This window comes from Hypanus sabinus, chromosome 1 (assembly GCF_030144855.1).
Source record: "Hypanus sabinus isolate sHypSab1 chromosome 1, sHypSab1.hap1, whole genome shotgun sequence".
Classification (NCBI taxonomy): Eukaryota; Metazoa; Chordata; class Chondrichthyes; order Myliobatiformes; family Dasyatidae; genus Hypanus; species Hypanus sabinus.
This window is the reverse complement of record NC_082706.1, coordinates 171,080,351-171,097,910: the sequence shown is the minus strand read 5'-3', so window position 1 is coordinate 171,097,910 and position 17,560 is coordinate 171,080,351. Positions and strand designations below refer to the sequence as shown.

General features: G+C 40.0%; 1 protein-coding gene across 1 annotated transcript in view; it reads left to right on the top strand.

Annotated features, from left to right (window-relative positions):
- The window catches only part of zgc:56231 (uncharacterized protein LOC406257 homolog), a 47,363-nt gene extending 34,165 nt beyond the window's left edge, over positions 1-13,198 (top strand). Inside the window, exons 15-19 of the mRNA XM_059981148.1 lie at positions 1,998-2,163; positions 3,048-3,225; positions 9,657-9,739; positions 9,917-10,036; positions 12,736-13,198. Coding sequence (XP_059837131.1) covers positions 1,998-2,163; positions 3,048-3,225; positions 9,657-9,739; positions 9,917-10,036; positions 12,736-13,029 — 841 coding nt within the window. The 3' untranslated portion in view covers positions 13,030-13,198. The remainder of the gene's footprint in view (positions 1-1,997; positions 2,164-3,047; positions 3,226-9,656; positions 9,740-9,916; positions 10,037-12,735) is intronic.
- Positions 13,199-17,560: the final 4,362 nt, after the last annotated feature.

Sequence of the window (17,560 nt, the reverse complement as noted above, 5' to 3'; positions counted from 1 at the left end):
AGCCAAAGAATTGGAAATGAGGGGGCCTTCTCTGGTTAGGTGACGGTGACTAGTGATGTTCTGCAGGGGTCGGTATTGGGACCAGTTCATTTCACGTTACTGTATATGTCAATAATTTGGATGATGAAATTGATGAATTGTGGCCAAGTTTGTGGATGATACAAAAATAGATGAGAGGAAGAGCAGGTAGTGTTGAGGAAACAGGGAGTCTGCAGAAGGTCTTAAACAGATTGGGTGAGTGGGCAAAGAAGTGCCAGATAGAATGATCATAGTATGATCATGAGTTGGATGATCAGCCATGATCAAACTGAATGGCAGTGCAGTCTCGATGGGCCGAATAGCCTACTCCTGCACCTATTTTCTATGTTTCTAGAATGTATGGCAGTGAAGTGTATAATGATGCTCTTTGGTAGAAGGAATAAAGTATAGAAGATTTTCTAAACTTGGAATAAGTTCAAAAATCAGAGGTGCAGATGGACTTGGAGTCCTTGTGTAGGATTCCCTAAAGATTAACTTGGAGGTTGAATCAGTGGTGAGGAAGGCAAGTGCAATGTAGCATTCATTTCCAGAGGTCTAGATTATTAGAGCAAGGATGATGTAATGCTGAGGCTTTGGTCAGACCACATTTGGTGTATTGTGAGCAATTTTGTGCCCCTTATCCAAGAAAAAATGGACTAGCATTGGAAAGGGCTCAGAGGAAGTTCACAAGAATGATTCTAGAAACGAACATGCGAAGTTAACATGTGAAGAGCATTTCATGGTTCTAGGCCTGTACGCATTGGAGTTTAGAAGTATGGGGGGGGGGGGTTCTCATTGAGACGTATTGAAAGTCTAGATGGGGTAGATGTGGAGAGGATATTTCCTATAGTGGGGGAATTCCCGACCAGAAGGCACAGGCTGAGAATAGAGGGACGTCCATTTAGAACAGAGATGAGGAGAAATTTCTTTAGCCAGAGGGTCACAAACAAGAGAAAATCTACAGATGCTGGAAATCCAAGGAACTCAGCTGGCCAAGGAGAATCTATGGAAGAAAAGTACAATCAAAGTTTTGGGCTGAAACCCTGCGGCAGGACTGAGGGCGTTTTAGCAAGAGGGTGGTGAATCTGTGGAATTTATTACCACAGATGACTGTGGAGGCCAAGCCATTGGGTATATTTAAAAATAAATGAGAAAATCTGCAGATGCTGGAAATCTGAGCAACACACACAAAATACTGGAGGAACTTAGTAGGCCAATCAGCATTTAGGAAAAGAGTTTCTGCCCGAGACATCAATTGTGCTCTTTCCCTAGATGCTGCCTGGCCTGCTGAGTTCCTCTAGCATTTTGTGTGTGCTTCTTGGGTATATTTAAAGCCAAGTTTGTTAGATTTTTGATTAGTGAGGGCATCAAAGGTTATGGGGAGCAGCTAGGAGAATTGGGTTCAGAGGAATAATAAATCAGCCATGATGGAATGTTGAAGCAGACTTGATGGGCCAAATGGCCTAAACCTGTTTCTATGACTTACCTGCTCCTTTTGCTTCCTTGCATGGTGTCGGAGAAGAAATGAAAGTCTCTTAATAGGGAACCGTTGCTCTTTAACCATTCATTCCTAGAATAATGTCTCTACCTCTCAGCTTTTAAAACCCAAGATCAAGAACCTAATTGGTCCTGCCACTTTAAAACAGTCTTCCTAAAACTATTTAAACCCTATGGGCCAGAGGTCCTGTTCTTACGTTAAAGATATTTCATTTAATGCATCACACACACAAAATGCTAGAGGAACTCGGCTCGTTGGAAAGCATTTACGGAAGGGAAGACATATTCAGCCAAGACCCTTCATCAGGACTGATTCAGCATTTTATGTGCATTACTCAGAAATCTGCAGAATTTTTTTGTATTTGTCGTTTGACTTGTATTTTCTCTCTATTAAAATTTACTGTCTCACAATTTTAATTGGTTTGGAAATCATCTGTTGAATAAAATTTATAAATGTTGACAACTTATTTTAAACATTGCAGCGAGCGATTTGAAGAACTAAAGGAGATTTATGAAGAACAATTGGATAGTAATCTCCATATGTATAAGGAATCAATTAGGCGGCATGCATACAAGTGTGCTGTGGAAGATGTTAAGGATAAATTTGTTTCAAAAGAAGCGTTCACTGCCGAGCAGCACAAGACTATGGTAATTTTCAAGGCAAGATACGTTGCAGCCTTTTGCTATTCTAATAAAACAAATGCTGCTGAATTGTTAAGCGCAAGGTGAACTGTCTTCCAGTCGAGATAATTTTGGGCTGCGGGGGTGGGCGGGGGGCGGGGGGTATAGTTTAGTTTCAGCACCTTGTGGATTATGCTTGACCCTTGCTTGTCCTCCCAACCCTGGTATATGGTACCAAGATTTGGAAATCATCTTGGCCTCTTAGGACCACATTGTATAGAGGTCTGGCCCCTGATGTGGTCGTGGTCTTATAATAGACAAAAGTGGGACTGAATTTAGATCCTAACTATCAGCTTTGATAGAAGGCAGTGTCTCTGGAAGCTTGCTTTTAATCTTGCAGTCTCCTTTCAATGAGATCCTAGGGCATATAATCAAAGATTTAGGCAGATTTGGAAACTTGGAGGGAGGCAAAGACTTTTAGTGAGGAAATTTCTGTGCTCAACTTTGACAGCTATGGCATTCACAGCAAATGGTGAGGAGAGTCCATTGGGGAATAGTCAGGAATGTGGATGCATTGAGGTACTAGCTGGAGAGGTGAAATGGGGAAGGATGAGGTGAAGGATTTGTAAATAGATGACAATTGCTGAATGAGGTTTTGATTACCTCTGCTGATAAAAGTCATTGAGCATAGGTGCAGCTTTTGTATCTCATTTTAAAATATTTAGAATGTCTGTGACTGTTCTGTGAACAAGTTAAAAATGTACCCAGCAAACCAAACTTGAGATTTCGGGATGTTTGCATTATGAAATCCAAAAATATGTTGCTTTGCAAAATGCTGACTGCTGTTAATAGGTGTTGATTAGCAGTGCAAATTTGACTAGATACCTTTCACTATTTATCCCTTTCTCGAGGATGCGGACTTGAAAGTGAGGGAGCTTGAAGATGCATTAAGCAAATACCAGAACCAACCTGCCACTGCTGAAAATACAAGAGGCCTTCTGGAGGAGTTGGCATGGTTCAAGGAAGAAGTTTCGAAAATGCACTTTCAGCTACAAAACTTTCAATTAGAAGCTCTTACAAATGGCAAGGGTAAGTGTTATACTTACTAGATTCTGGAACAACTTTATTGTTTTTGGTAGGGTATTATATCAAATCCTAATACTTCTATAACTTAATAAACATGTTTACCCAATTTGCATGTCTGAATATATTGTTTTCATGTATTGCACAGTTTCACATAACATTTCAGAGCTGCTTTGCTTGCTTTTTTATCCCTTACTCAGTTTTCTGTAGCTTTTAGTTTTCCTTTGTTTTATGATTCTCTTCTTGGCCACTATTATAAATTGTGTGCTGCCTTGTTAATTCATTCAATGTGTATGTAGAAATTAGCTACTATATATATCTATTCTGACTCTGATTCAAGATTCAGCATGATCTAGATGGGACAAAGGGCCTGCTTCCATGTTGTAGGGCTCTATGTCTCTGTATATAATTCTCCATTACAGTGTGAGATTTCCCAACATGATAAATAAATTCGGCGGTAATAGACAATAGGTGCAGAAGTAGATCATTCGGCCCCTCGAGTCTGCACCGCCATTCTGAGATCATGGCTGATCATTCACTATCAATACCCAGTCCCTGCCTTGTCCCCATATCCCTTGATTCCCCTATCCATCAGATATCTATCTAGCTCCTTCTTGAAAGCATCCAGAGAATTGGCCTCCACCGTCTTCCGAGGCAGTGCATTCCACACCTCCACAACTCTCTGGGAGAAGAAGCTCTTCCTCAACTCTGTTTTAAATAACTGACCTCTTATTCTCAATCCATGCCCTCTGGTACTGGACTCTCCCAGCATCTGGAACATATTTCCTGCCTCAATCCTATCAAATCCTTTAATTATCTTAAACATTTCAATCAGATCCCCTCTCAATCTCCTCAATTCCAGCGTGTATAAGCCCAATCTCTCCAATCTCTCTGCGTAAGACAGCCCTGCCATCCCAGGAATCAACCTAGTGAATCTATGCTGCACTTCCTCAATTGCCAGAATGTCCTTCCTTAAACCTGGAGACCAAAACTGTACACAACATTCCAGGTGTGGCCTCACCAGGGCCCTGTACAAATGCAAAAGGACATCTTTGCTCTTGTACTCAATTCCCCTTGTAACAAAGGCCAACATTCCATTTGCCCTCTTCACTGCCTGTTGCACTTGCTCATTCACCTTCATTGACTGGTGAACTAGGACTCCTAGGTCTTTTTGCATTTCTCCCTTACCTAACTCTACACCATTCAGACAATACTCTGCCCTCTTGTTCCTGCTTCCAAAGTGGATAACTTCACATTTATTCACATTGAATGACATCTGCCAAGTATCTGCCCACTCACCCAGCCTATCCAAGTCTCCCTGTATTCTCCTAACGTCCTCTTCGCATGTCACACTGCCACCCAGTTTAGTATCGTCAGCAAACTTGCTGATATAGTTTTCAATGTCCTCATCTAAATTGTTGACATATTATTTCTCAAAATGACAACACGAGTTGCTTTCTCAAGCAGAGCAGTAGAATGGTATTTTATTTTCATATCTGAAAACTTGCAAGTTAATTTGCAAGTTTTCAGATATGAAAATAAAATTTGAGATTTCCTACCCTGATAAATATTCTTTCCCCTGGTAGTTTCAGGGTGAAGTAAGTTTGTTGAAAGAATATAGTGACCAAACAAAGAGTGCACACTTTTGGCCTATGTGCACCTTATTTCAAATTATTATCTTGTAAGTAACTACACATTTTTACTTTCATGAGTTCATTCCATTTGCTTGTTATGCATGTTTCTTTAAAATGGGTGTCATAAAATGTTAGCTTCCTTTTTCATACCCAAGGCTGATTGTTGCAATTCTAGGAATGTCATTGTACTTGTGGCACCATTGTCTTAGTGCTTGTGGAAAAGGGTTCAGAAATAATGCAGATAACCATATGCCAACTTATTTATAGCCACAGTATTTGTAACAATCCTCATCTATTCTTAACTATTTCACAAACGGTGTAATTACTTTGTATGAAAAGTGTTAGTGTCAGAAACCATTTCCAATGTAGGGGTGGTTATCACTGCATAATTACTTGTAAAAAGTGCAGAATACTTTGCAACAACATTTCCTCAATAATCTCCATCAGCACAGGTGCACCACAAGGCTGTGTGCTTAGTCCCCTGCTCTACTCACTTTACGCTTATAACTGTGTGGCTAAGTACAACTCCAATGTCATATTCAAGTTCGCTGACGTGGTGATGAGCCAGCTTATAGGAGGGAGATTGAAAATCTGGCTGAGTGGTCTCAGAACCACAACCTCTTACTCAACATCAGCAAGACCAAGGAGCTGATTATTGACTTCAGAAGAGGGAAATCAGAGGTCCATGACTCGGTCCTCATCGGGGGAATCAGAAGTGGAGAGTGTCAGTAATGTTAAATTCTAGGTGTTATTATTTCAGAGGACCTGCTTGTAAGTGTGATTAAGAAGAAAGCACACCAACACCTCTACTTCCTTAGGAATTAGCAAATGTTTGGCATGACATCTAAAACCTTGACAAGTGGGGAGTATATTCACTGGCTGCATCACAGCCTGGTATGGAAACACTAATGCCATTGAACGGAAATCCTTCAAAAAGTGGAGGGTATGGTCCTGTCAATCATAGGTAAAGCCTTCCTTGACATTGAGCACAATGCTGTTAAAGGAAAGCCGCATCTGTCATCAAGGACCCCTACCACCCAGGACATCCTCAGGACCCAAACCACCAGGTTCAGGAACAGTTATTACCCATCAACCATCAGGCTCTTGAAAAAAAGAGAATAACTACACTCGCCCCTTTGAAATGTTCCCACAAACAATGGACTTGCTTTCAAGGACTCCTCATCTCATGTTCCTGATATTTATTGTTTATTTTATTATTATTTATATTTCTTTTTGTATTTGCACAGTTTATTGTCTTTTGCACACTGGCTGAATGCCCCAGTTGGTGTGGTCTTCCATTGATTCAGAATGGTTATTATTCTACAAATTTATTGAGTATGCTCACAAGAAAATGAATCTCAGGGTTGTATATGGTGACGTATTCACTTCGATAATAAATTTACTTTGAACCTGAAGGTTAAGCAATGGTTGTGATTTTGTTTACTGTATATATTTGTCCTTGAAAGCTCTGCAAAATAATTTCATTGTTTGTGTTTTGAATGAGTCTTAGCAGTTCAATACTGTGGTTTGTCATTGATGAATAAAATGGGTGTGAATGGCAAAGTGATAAATGAATATGGGATCAGTAGACAGCCACCTGACTCAAGTGGTCAGAAAAATTATCACCTATATGTTCAGAGATAGACTGGTTCCTTAAGGTATATAGGTAAAACAATTTGTCCATTATTGAGACAATTGTGACATGACCAGGAGGCATGCTGACATGGGCAGCCAATTGTACAGGGAAGGTAATGTTGCAACATCGAGATAAATATAGAATGTATCAAATGGTTGATAGCAACCTTCAGTAACAGAAACAACAGTCAGGGATTGGAGCCATAGGCTATTTTATGGTAAATGCCATCCATTGAAACACAAGTGCTTTCTATTTTAAGTTTGTGCATAGGCCATGGGAGGTCTCAGCTGGTCACCAAGTTTATCAGAAGAGGTTATAGTCACATTTCATCTATCAATCACCTTTTTGTACTACCATTGATTTTCAGAGAATCTTCCATATGATCTTCCCAATACATTTGTACTGAATAAAGGTTCATTAATTCTATGGCTCTGGACCGCGAATGGCTCTTCAATCCCAACATGATTAGTACTGGAAATGAAATGGTTCAATGAATTTTTTATCCTATTTGGTCATGCTTGTCTATTTTAAAGGAATTTTTACCCCTTAAATGTTAACCAAAGTTAGAGAAAATAAAGGTTTTGACTGATGTATTAGCACCATTTAAGATTATTTAATGTCATCTGCAGTACAGCAGTGTAAATGAGAGCAAGCTAGGTGTTACTTCGGATCCAATGCAGCACAAAAACCAAACTCACTGTGATAAAGAGTGCAATAATTAAATAGTCACAATAAGCATAAGTGCATAAGATAGCTTATATACATAGATTGTAATGTCCATAAAGTGAAGTGTCTGTACATAATGTGAATCTGACAGGAAATTATAAAGTAGTTGTGATGAGGGAGGGGACTCCATGATGGGGATGCAACAAACAATACAAGAGCAGAGTGGGTGGGTGCTTTATGATGTTGCTGACCTTTTTCCAGCATCCTCCTATATGGGAACTGTACCTCCCTTAATCGCAGGACTCTGCAGAGAGTGGTGCAGACAGCCCAGTACATCTGTAGTTGTGAACTTCCCATGATTCAGGGCATTTACAAGGACAGGTGTGTAACAGAAAAAGGGCCCGTAGGATCATGGGGACCCAAGCCATCCCAACCACAATCTATTCCAGTTGCTACCATCCAGGAAGTGGTACCGCAGCATGAAGGCCAGGACCAACAGGCTCCGGGACAGCTTCTTCCACCAGGCCATCAGACTGATGAACTCACACTGATTTGAGTGTACTCTATATTACATTGACTGCTCTACTTGTTACAAATTATTATAAATTGGTATGATTGCTCATTTAGATGGAGATGTTACATTAAGATTTTTACTCATTTATGTGAAGGGTGCAAGAAATAAAGTCAATTCAATTCTCTTTCTCTCTATACTTAAATATATATGTACATCTTTAATCGAGGTAGGCTGGTGGTGATGTGTTCAGCAGTTTTGAACAGCTATTGCAGAACCTTCCTGTCTGCCGTGGTGCAGTTTCCATATCAAGCACTGATGCTGCCTGCTAGGATGCTCCCTACTGTGCATCTATAGAAGGATGTGAATATTAATATGTATAGTCCAGCTCTGTTCAGCCTCCTCAGAAAGTAGATACATTAGTGAGGTTTCTTGATTGTGTAGAATATGTCCTGGGACCATGAGAGTTTGTGTGTATGAGATTTGCACTCCCAGGAATTTGGAACTGCTTGTAGTTTCCACCTCTGTGCCGCTGATTTAAAGAGAGTGTGAGTTCAAGTTCTCCTGATGTCAATGACCATCTCTTGTGTTTTATTGAGGAAGCCCTCGAGCACTTCTACATCCTCTGTTGGTATCTCATCATTGTTGGTGATGAGCTCCACCACTGTCATGTCTTTGGTGAACTTGACAATATGATTACTCGAGTGACTGGTCGTGCAGTCGTGCGTGAGCAGAGTGTACAGCAGTGGGCTCAGCACCCAGCCCTGGGGGGAGCCTGTGTTGAGGAAGATGGGGAGTGAGGAGCAGTTGTGCATCCTGGCTCTGAGGTTTGTTGGTTTGGAAGTCCAACACCCAGTTGCACAAGTATAATTAGACTAAGGAGTAGAAGTTTGTTCAGCAAGGTCTGTGGGTCAGTTAGAATTGAGTGGCAAACTGACTGAGATCCAGAAACAGCCTTCTGCCATACTGTTCTTGTCTTCTATAAGTATATGTATTGTATATGTGTATATAAATATATGTATTGCCTACAATGAAATTTGTTAGTAAACTTTTAAAAATCCATTTCTTAGGAGTAGCAACTGAGTATGTGTGATTCAGAGTACACTCATTATCAAAGTATGGAAACAGAATACAGCACAGAGATTTGTCCTACAGGTAACCATAAAGCAAAGAATCACTATGGAACCCACTCAAGAAAATATCAAACACTCAATGTGCAAACGGCAAAAAGCGAGTGAAGAGCACCTAGGATATTAAACATCAAACCAGGAGTCCAGTAGTATTCATTTTGGTGCCACGCCACTAACCCACTGGACAGAGCCATTATTTGCATGAAGGTGCCCCAGTCCCCATAAACTTCCCCGATCAAGCCACTGGAAAACAGCAAAAAGACAAGGAAACTGAATCTAGAAATACGTGTACTATGGACCTCAAAGTTCCCCGAAATGAGTCCACAGCCTCACCAATCAGTCCTTGCAGAATGGAAACCAAAGTTCCTGCACATTCCTCTGACAGGAGCTAGTGTGAGGGAGTGGAAGTCAGTGCTGAGCACCCACCTATCTTCCATTTTCATCCTCATCGAGCAATGGAGTCAATCATGGGCTGGAGTCCTATGTCTAGGCTTCCAGGCTACACACTCTCCTTTAAATCTCACCAAACTCCCTTAGACACAGCAAAGTGCCAGATTTCTCAATCGGCCCAAAAGCACACAGTCTTGCAGGTTCCAATCACAGGCTGCTTAGTAGTGGAATCATTTCAAAGAAGAAGTAAAAGAAGTGGTTTGGGAACTGTTTGCAGGACATCACCATTGGTTGCAAAGTTCTCTAGTGCCACTTTTGAATGTATTGTGCTTCATGGATATTAATCTGGATGACTTTTTGTTTAGTATTTCACATATTAATTTTAATTTGTTTTATAATTATACAGTGTATAACTAGATATTTGGGTCAAAATTATGCAAAAAAGGACTAAAAAGCACATTTATCTTCAGAGTTGAGGAGATATCAAGAATTGTACAAGAGTAAAGTCTTATCTGAAGAACAATCTGCAAAACTGCTTGAAGAAAAGGATCAGGTATGGTGATGAGTATTTCCAAGTTGTATTTTTGTATGGTATTAAATACCAGAGCTCTGTTTTAAAATGAATATTAAAGCACAGTTTTATCTGATCATAAGTCTGTGATCAGTTATGCATTTTAGATGTAATTTTAATAGGCAAAGCGCCTGAATTTGATAACTCTTCCATTGTAAGGCAAACAAGAGTTTAACCAAGAAATTAAATGACATTCAAGTGATCCTGCAGGAGGCAGAGAGAAAATTTCAAGAAAGCAACAAAGAACTGCAGAAATGTTATGACATAATTGCAAAGCAGGTATGTTTTTGAGTCCTGTCCACACTTGAAGTATGAAATAAACACCATAAGATATAGGAGTAGATTAAGCCATTTGATCCTTCGAGCCTGCTCCGTCATTTCATCATGGCTGATCGAATTTTCCTCTCAGTCCTAATCTTCTGCCTTCTTCCCATGTCCCTTCATGCCCTGACCAATCAATAATCTATCAACCTCTGCCTTAAATACTCATACAGACTTGGCTCTCACATCTGCCTGTAGCAATACATTCCACAGATTCATCACTCTCTTGCTGAAGAAATTACTCCTGATCTTCACTCTGAAAGAACGTCCCTCTATTCTGAGGCTGTATCCTCTGGTTTTAGACTCTTCCACCATAGGAAACATCCTCTCCACATCAACTCTATCAAGACCTATCGAAAAATTTCAATGAGATCACCCTCCATTCTTCAAAACTCCAGAGAAAACAGGCTGAGCGCCATTAAATATATCTATATATGATAAGCTGTTCAAACCTGGAAGCATTTTCATGAACTGCCTTTGAACTCCCCCCAGTTTCAGCACGTCCATGCTGCCTTCAACTGCATTACTCTGATCTCTTTTCCCATGGTGTAATAGTATGTAAATCATAATTTGAATGGATAATTTATCATTTAAAATGCTTATTGTGCTGGAAAATAACCAAATTAGAAAAAAAAACTAGAACTGGGTGAGAATTTTGGACATCGGACAAAATACTGGGCAAGATGGTGCAATTGTAATGTTCCCTCTTTTTTCCCAAAAAAGTACTGTACAGAGTACCACAACATTTAAATCCTTGGGATATATTAAAGAAAAAATGTTGTAGCTCCATGGACATAAAATTGACTAAGAGCCAGAAAGTAGCATTGCCATTAAGCTTTAATAGAATAGTTTTTGCAGAGAATCTGCAAGTATTAGGATTGGCTGGCATTTTGCCCATTGCTTTCTTTCAAGTTGTTATTAATACAACAAAGGTTTCAAATTATGTGAAATTCTGAGATGTAACAGAAGGATAGTAATAGACTTAAAGGTAATTTATGAACAGGCATGTAGCAAATTAAATAGAGAAGTGTGGAATGATGCATTTTAGTAGGAAGAATTGATGAGGCTGTGTAAACTAATTGAGATGATTTGAAGAGGCTGCAGGAAAAGAGCTGTGAATGAATGAATATGCCTGAGAATGCAGTATGATATGTTGAGAAGGTTACAGTCATATCCTTGAGTCTTACTAAAAGGCAGCGTTGCAGAGCAAGGAAGCAAATTAAATTTTCTGTGAGCATTGAAACACTGACCTAAAGTATTCTGTTCAAATCTAACAGCCACACTTAAGGAAGATTTTGGGGTTCAGAGATCTATTACTGAAATATTACCCAGAATCATGTGGAGAGAATGAATGTGCTTGGATTGTTCTCAGAAGTTTTGGAGGTTTCATGGATCTATCTAAGAGTATGGTAAAAACAAAATACTGAATCATTTTAGCAGTTAGGCAGGATCAGTGGAGACACCAGGTAAATGTTTCCGGTGAAATGGAAAATGAGAAGGAATAATTAAAATAGCACTCTGTTCAATAAGTAAAATTGTCCTAAAGTTTAAATATTTGAGTACAGCATGCTTAGAGCATAGGATGCAGAATTTGTAAATTTGGTGAAAACTATTATGAATATCTTTTTAGATTATGTAACTCTTGCTTCGGCTAGTGGCTTAATATAGAGGGTGATAGCCCCTGGCCTGGCCAAACATAAGAAATCTCATTTGGGTGATGCTGTGTGATGTGTCCCCTGTTACAAATCGGTACCCAGAAATAACAAATGGTACACAATATGCGATTAAATGGTTAAGCCTTATAATTCTTACCCTGACTATATGGTTAGTAAAGAAAATGAAAAAAAAAGAGAAAAAGGGCCCGTTCTCATGAAACAGTCTATTGTACAATGTTGGAGCTCACTGATAAGCCAGTTGTCTACCATCGACCTTCTCCGATCGTGGCTGCCCTTCGGACCCTCGCTCCAAGTCCACTCCGTCTGGTGGTCTGCCAACTCTCTCCATTTGCGTCTTCTCTCCTCACTTCTCTCTGGCAAAAGGCCTAGAAAATCTCTCTTCCAGACTCACAAGAAAGAACAACAGCATTCCAAACCGCGTTGTCACTAGACATAACCCAAACATTGCTGCTACAGAGAAACCATTACATTATCAGTCAAACCTTACAGCATGTTACAATTAATTGGTGCTTGGGGCAATATAAAGTGCATTTTGTTTAGGTGTAGTGTAGATCCTGTAAAATCTCCTTTGCTGGGTGCATACTCAATTTGTTCAGCTCTGGCAAATGTAATAGTCCATTTGATTAGTGAGTTATCTAGCTTCTGGATGCAACATAATTAGATCATTCAGCCAACACTGTTAACTTCAGGGTTGAATTAACAAAGCCAATTTAGTTGAGATACCACCATTAGAAGAAGTTTGTTATATCTTTTCTAAAATGTGCTGTTCATGTTTTATATTTTAATGTTTGAAATGTGTCTCATCCAGGCAATTATTTGAAGGACTTTTATTGAAGTAAATCTGAGTAAAAACCAGAAAAAATGATTATAATTCTAAAGGACTATTCTACCTCCTCCTAGAATTGTTCTGGTATCCAAGATTTCCACAGAACTGTTTCTGAGTAACACTTAATTTCTGTGTCACTTCATTTTCTCAATAAGGAAAGAATGATTAAGGATGTTAATGAAGAAAATGTTGACAAAATCAATCATCTGGGAAATCTGGTGTCAAAACTACAAGAAAAGCTTGCTCTCTCAATGAAGCTGTCTGATATTGAAAAACCACCACAAATGAAGAAAAAGCTGTTTTCAAGCTTAACTGCATCCAAACTGGCTGTTGGCTCTCCTACAAAACCCAGTCTGTTTAAATCCAGGGAACTGACTCCTCGACTGAAAGTTAAAAAGAAAGTGGTGTCTGAAAAACTGCCATCACTACAAAGTAATACCAATAAATAATTCAATATTAATTTGTTTGGTTTAATTATACATGCCATATTAATACCTAGTCTTATTTTAAATGCAAGCAAATAAAATTTGACCTTTTATTAAATGACAACCTCCAGCTTGTAGTATTTAATATAGACTTAAAATACGTTAGCATGCTGCCATACTACTCCAGATAATATGTCTAGAGGCTTAATGAAGGTCATTTGAGGCCAGGAAAAGTTTTATATTAATAAAAATGAAATATAAAGAGCATGTAGGATTATCTACTTGTTGATGAATGTTTGAAATCAAAAATATAATTATTGACATATTCTGCTCAATCTTTTTGAAAAAGGATGAAATTAGTATGGAATACAAAATCCTACAAATATGTACAATTTCTGAATGTTGCCAGTTAGCATTTCTGATATCCTAGTGTTTGCAGTTTCTGGTTTTCACTACTGTTGAATTCACTGCCTCTTCTCTTCTGGGGATGCCAACCTTGAAGATACCCCCTCACTGGCAATATTTCCGCCTGTCCCTTTAACTTAGTGGTCCCTCTTTCCCTACTATTGATAAACATTGACAGTTTGTTGCATTTTTTCAGTTCAGATGAAAGGATCTGAACCTGAAGTATAAGGACTGGTAGTTGTTTAGGGCCTGTGTCATTTAAAAAAAAATCACCAAAATAAGATTGGCAAACATGCGTATGTTAATATGAGCTCTGCTGACAGGTTTCAGTATCTGTCACACCCACAGATACACTTCACTGCATCATTAACTTTATAATATGATCATGCCAGCTATTTATTTTATCTGACATCTGTGAAAAACAGTGACTTGTAGCCTCTTGTGTATTGGAGTTGAGCAAGTGACACAGCTGACAAGATGCAATGTGTTTTGTAGTTAAAATGTGGTTCTAAAATTTCATTGCATTAGAATAATGAAGGATGAATTGTGTGAAGTTGTTTTCCTATTCTAGAGGTTAATAAAGTAATTATTTCCAAATGCCGATACCAAAATTCATGCCGCTAGTCCTAAATTCTGGATTTCTATTGTTAGTATAGATCTCCCAGAGAGAACAAGGGTTCAAGCCAAGGTGTCATTCATCGATAAAAGGCAGTAGATGATTTGATGCAAGTCGGTAACCCAAAAGCAAGCATTTAATTGTGCACCAGAGGGGGGTGATGGGCAGGTAAGGAGATGAGTCTCACTGAAGGGTCTCGGGCCAAAACATCAACTCTGCTCTTTTCTATAAATGCTGCCTAGCCTGCTGAGTTCCTCCAGCATTTTGTGCGTGTTGTTGATTTAATTGTGCAAAAGTCCTGTTACATCAGATTGTAATTAAGATGTTAAAACATAGAAAACCTACAGCACAATACACCCCTTCGGCCCACAAAGTTGTGCTGAATATGTCCCTACCTTAGAAATTACTAGGCATACCTATAGCCCCCTTTTGTTTTTTTTTACCAAGCTCCATGTACCTATCTAAAAGCCTCTTAAAAGACCCTATCGTATCCACCTCCACCACTGTTGCCGGCAGCCCATTCCACATATTCACCACTCTGAGTAGAAAAACGTACCCCTGACATCTCCTCTGTACCTACTCCCCAGCACCTTAAACCTGTGTCCTCTTGTGGCAGCCATTTCAGCCCTGGGAAAAAGCCTCTGACTATGCACATGATCAATGCCTCTCATCACCTTATACAGCTCTATCAGATCACCTCTCATCCTCCATTGCTCCAAGGAGAAAAGGCCGAGTTCACTAAACCTACTCTCCTAAGGCATGCACCCCAATCCAGGCAACATCCTTGTAAACACAAGGAAATCTGCAGATGCTGGAAATTCAAACAACACACACAAAATGCTGGTGGAACACAGCAGGCCAGGCAGCATCTATAGGAGAAGCACTGTCGACGTTTCGGGCCGAGACCCTTTGTCAGGACTAACCGAAAGGAGAGATACTAAGAGATTTGAAAGTAGTGGGGGGAGGGGGAAATGCGAAATGATAGAAGACTGGAGGAGGTGGGATGAAGCCTAAGAGCTGGAAAGGTGATTGGCGAAAGTTTTACAGAGCTGGAGAAGGGAAAGGATCATGGGACGGGAGGCCTCGGGCGAAAGAAAGGGGGAGTGGGGGGAGCACCAGAGGGAGATGGAGAACAGGCAGGGTGATGGGCAGAGAGAGAGAGGGGAAAAAAACAACTAAATATGTCAGGGATGGGGTAAGAAGGAGAGGAGGGGCATTAATGGAAGTTAGAGAAGTCAATGTTCATGCAATCAGGTTGGAGGCTACCCAGCCGGTATATAAGGTGTTGTTCCTCCAACCTGAGTGTGGATTCAACATCCTTGTAAATCTCCTCTGCACTCTTTCTGTGGCTTCTACATTCTTCCTGTAGTGAGGTGACCAGAACTGAGCACAGTACTCCAAGTGGGGACTGACCAGGGTCCTATATAGCTGCAATTTTACCTCTTTGCTCCTAAATTCAATTCCCCTATTGATGAAGGCCAATACACTGTATGCCTTAACCACAGAGTCAACCTGCATAGCAGCTTTGAGTGTCCTATGGACTTGGATCCCAAGAGCCCTCTATCCTTCACACTTTCAAGAGTCTTGCCATTAAATCTATATTCTGCCATAATGTTTGACCTACCAAAATGAACCACCTCACACTTATCTGGGTTGAACTCCATCTGCCACTTCTCAGCCCAGTTTTGTATCCTATCAATGTCCTGCTATAACCTCTGACAGCCCTCCACACTATCCACAACACCTCTAACCTTAGTGTCATCAGCAAACTTACAAGCCCATCCCTCCACTTCCTTATCCAGGTCATTTATAAAAATTGTGATGAGTAAGGGTTGCAGAACAGATCCCTGAGGCATCCCACTGGTGACCGACCTCCGTGCGGAATAGGACCTGTCTACATTCACTCTTTGCCTTCTGTAGGCAAGCCAGTTCTGTGTCCACAAAGCAATGTCCCCTTGGATCCCATGCTTCCTTACTTTCTCAAGTAGCCTTGCATGGAGTACCTTATCAAATGCATTTCTGAAATCCATATACACTACATCTACTGCTCTTTCTTCATCAATTCTTGAATCAAGAATTGTAGTTTAGCTGTAAATCACCCAAGACTATAGGATATAGGATCAGAATTAGGCTATATGACCCATTGTGTCAGCTCTGCCAATTGACCATGGCTGATCCATTTCCTTCTCAATCTTATTCCTTTGCCTTCTTCCTATAACCTTTCAAACCTTGACTAATCAAGAGTCTTTCAACCTGCGCCTTAAGTAAAACCAATGGCCAGGCTTCCACAGATGCACCACTCTCTGACTAAAAAAAATTCCTCCTCATCTCTGTTCTAAATGGATGTTCCTCTATTCTGAGGTGGTGCCCCTGGGTCTAGACTCCCCCACTATAGGAAACATTCTCTGCACATCCACTCTATCCAGGCCCTTCAACATTTGATGTATTTCAGTGAAATCTCATCCCTCATTCTTCTAAATTCCAGCAAGTACAAACCCAGAGCCATCAAATGCTCCTCATACTTGTCATTCCTGAAGCCTTTCATTCTTGAAATGGTTCTTGTGACCTTCCTCTGAACCCTCTCTAATGTCACCACTTCCTTTCTTAGATAAGGGGCCCAAATCAGCTTACAATATTCTAAGTGAGGCCTCACCAGTGCCTTATAAAATCTCAGCATTACATCCTTGTTTTTATATTCTAGTCCTCTCAAAATGAATGCAAACATTGCATTTGCCTTCCTCACCACTGACTTAACCTGCAGGTCAGCCTTTATGGAAACCTGCACATGGACTTATAAGTCTCTTGCCACCTTGGATTTTTTAAAATTTTCTCACCATTTATAACATAGTCTATGCTTTTGTTCCTTCTACCAAAGTGCATGACCATTGACTTCCCAAAACCGTATTCCATCACCCACTTTTATACTCATTCTCCTCATCTGTCTACGTCCTTCTGCAGTCTCTCTGCTTCCTCATTACTACCTGCCCCTCCACTTAGTATCATTGGCAAATCCCACCACAAAGCCATCAATTAAATTGTCCAAATCATTGACATACAATATTAAAAGAAGTGGTCCCAACTCCAAGCCACTTGTCACCAGCAGCTAAAAAGAAAGGGCTTCCTTTATTCCCACTGATTGCCTTCTGCTAATTAGCCAATGCATTAATCTATCCTGTAATGCCATGTGTTATTATCTTGCTAGACAGCCTTGTGTAGCACCTTGTCAAATGTCTTCTGAACTTCCAAGTACCCAACATCCATGGATTCTCCTTTGTTTATCCTGAATGTTATTTCCTCAAAGAATTCCAACAGATTTGTAAGGCAAGATTTTCCCTTAAGGAAACCATGCTGACTTTGGTCTGTTTTATCATGTGCTTACAAGCACCCCAAAACCTCATCCTTAACAAACAACTCCAATTTTATTTTCTTCTGCCCCTCCTTATTGAAGTGTGGGGTGACATTTGTAATTTTCAACTCCTCTGAAACCATGCCACAATCTATTGATTTTTGAGGATCATTACTAATGCCCCTGCA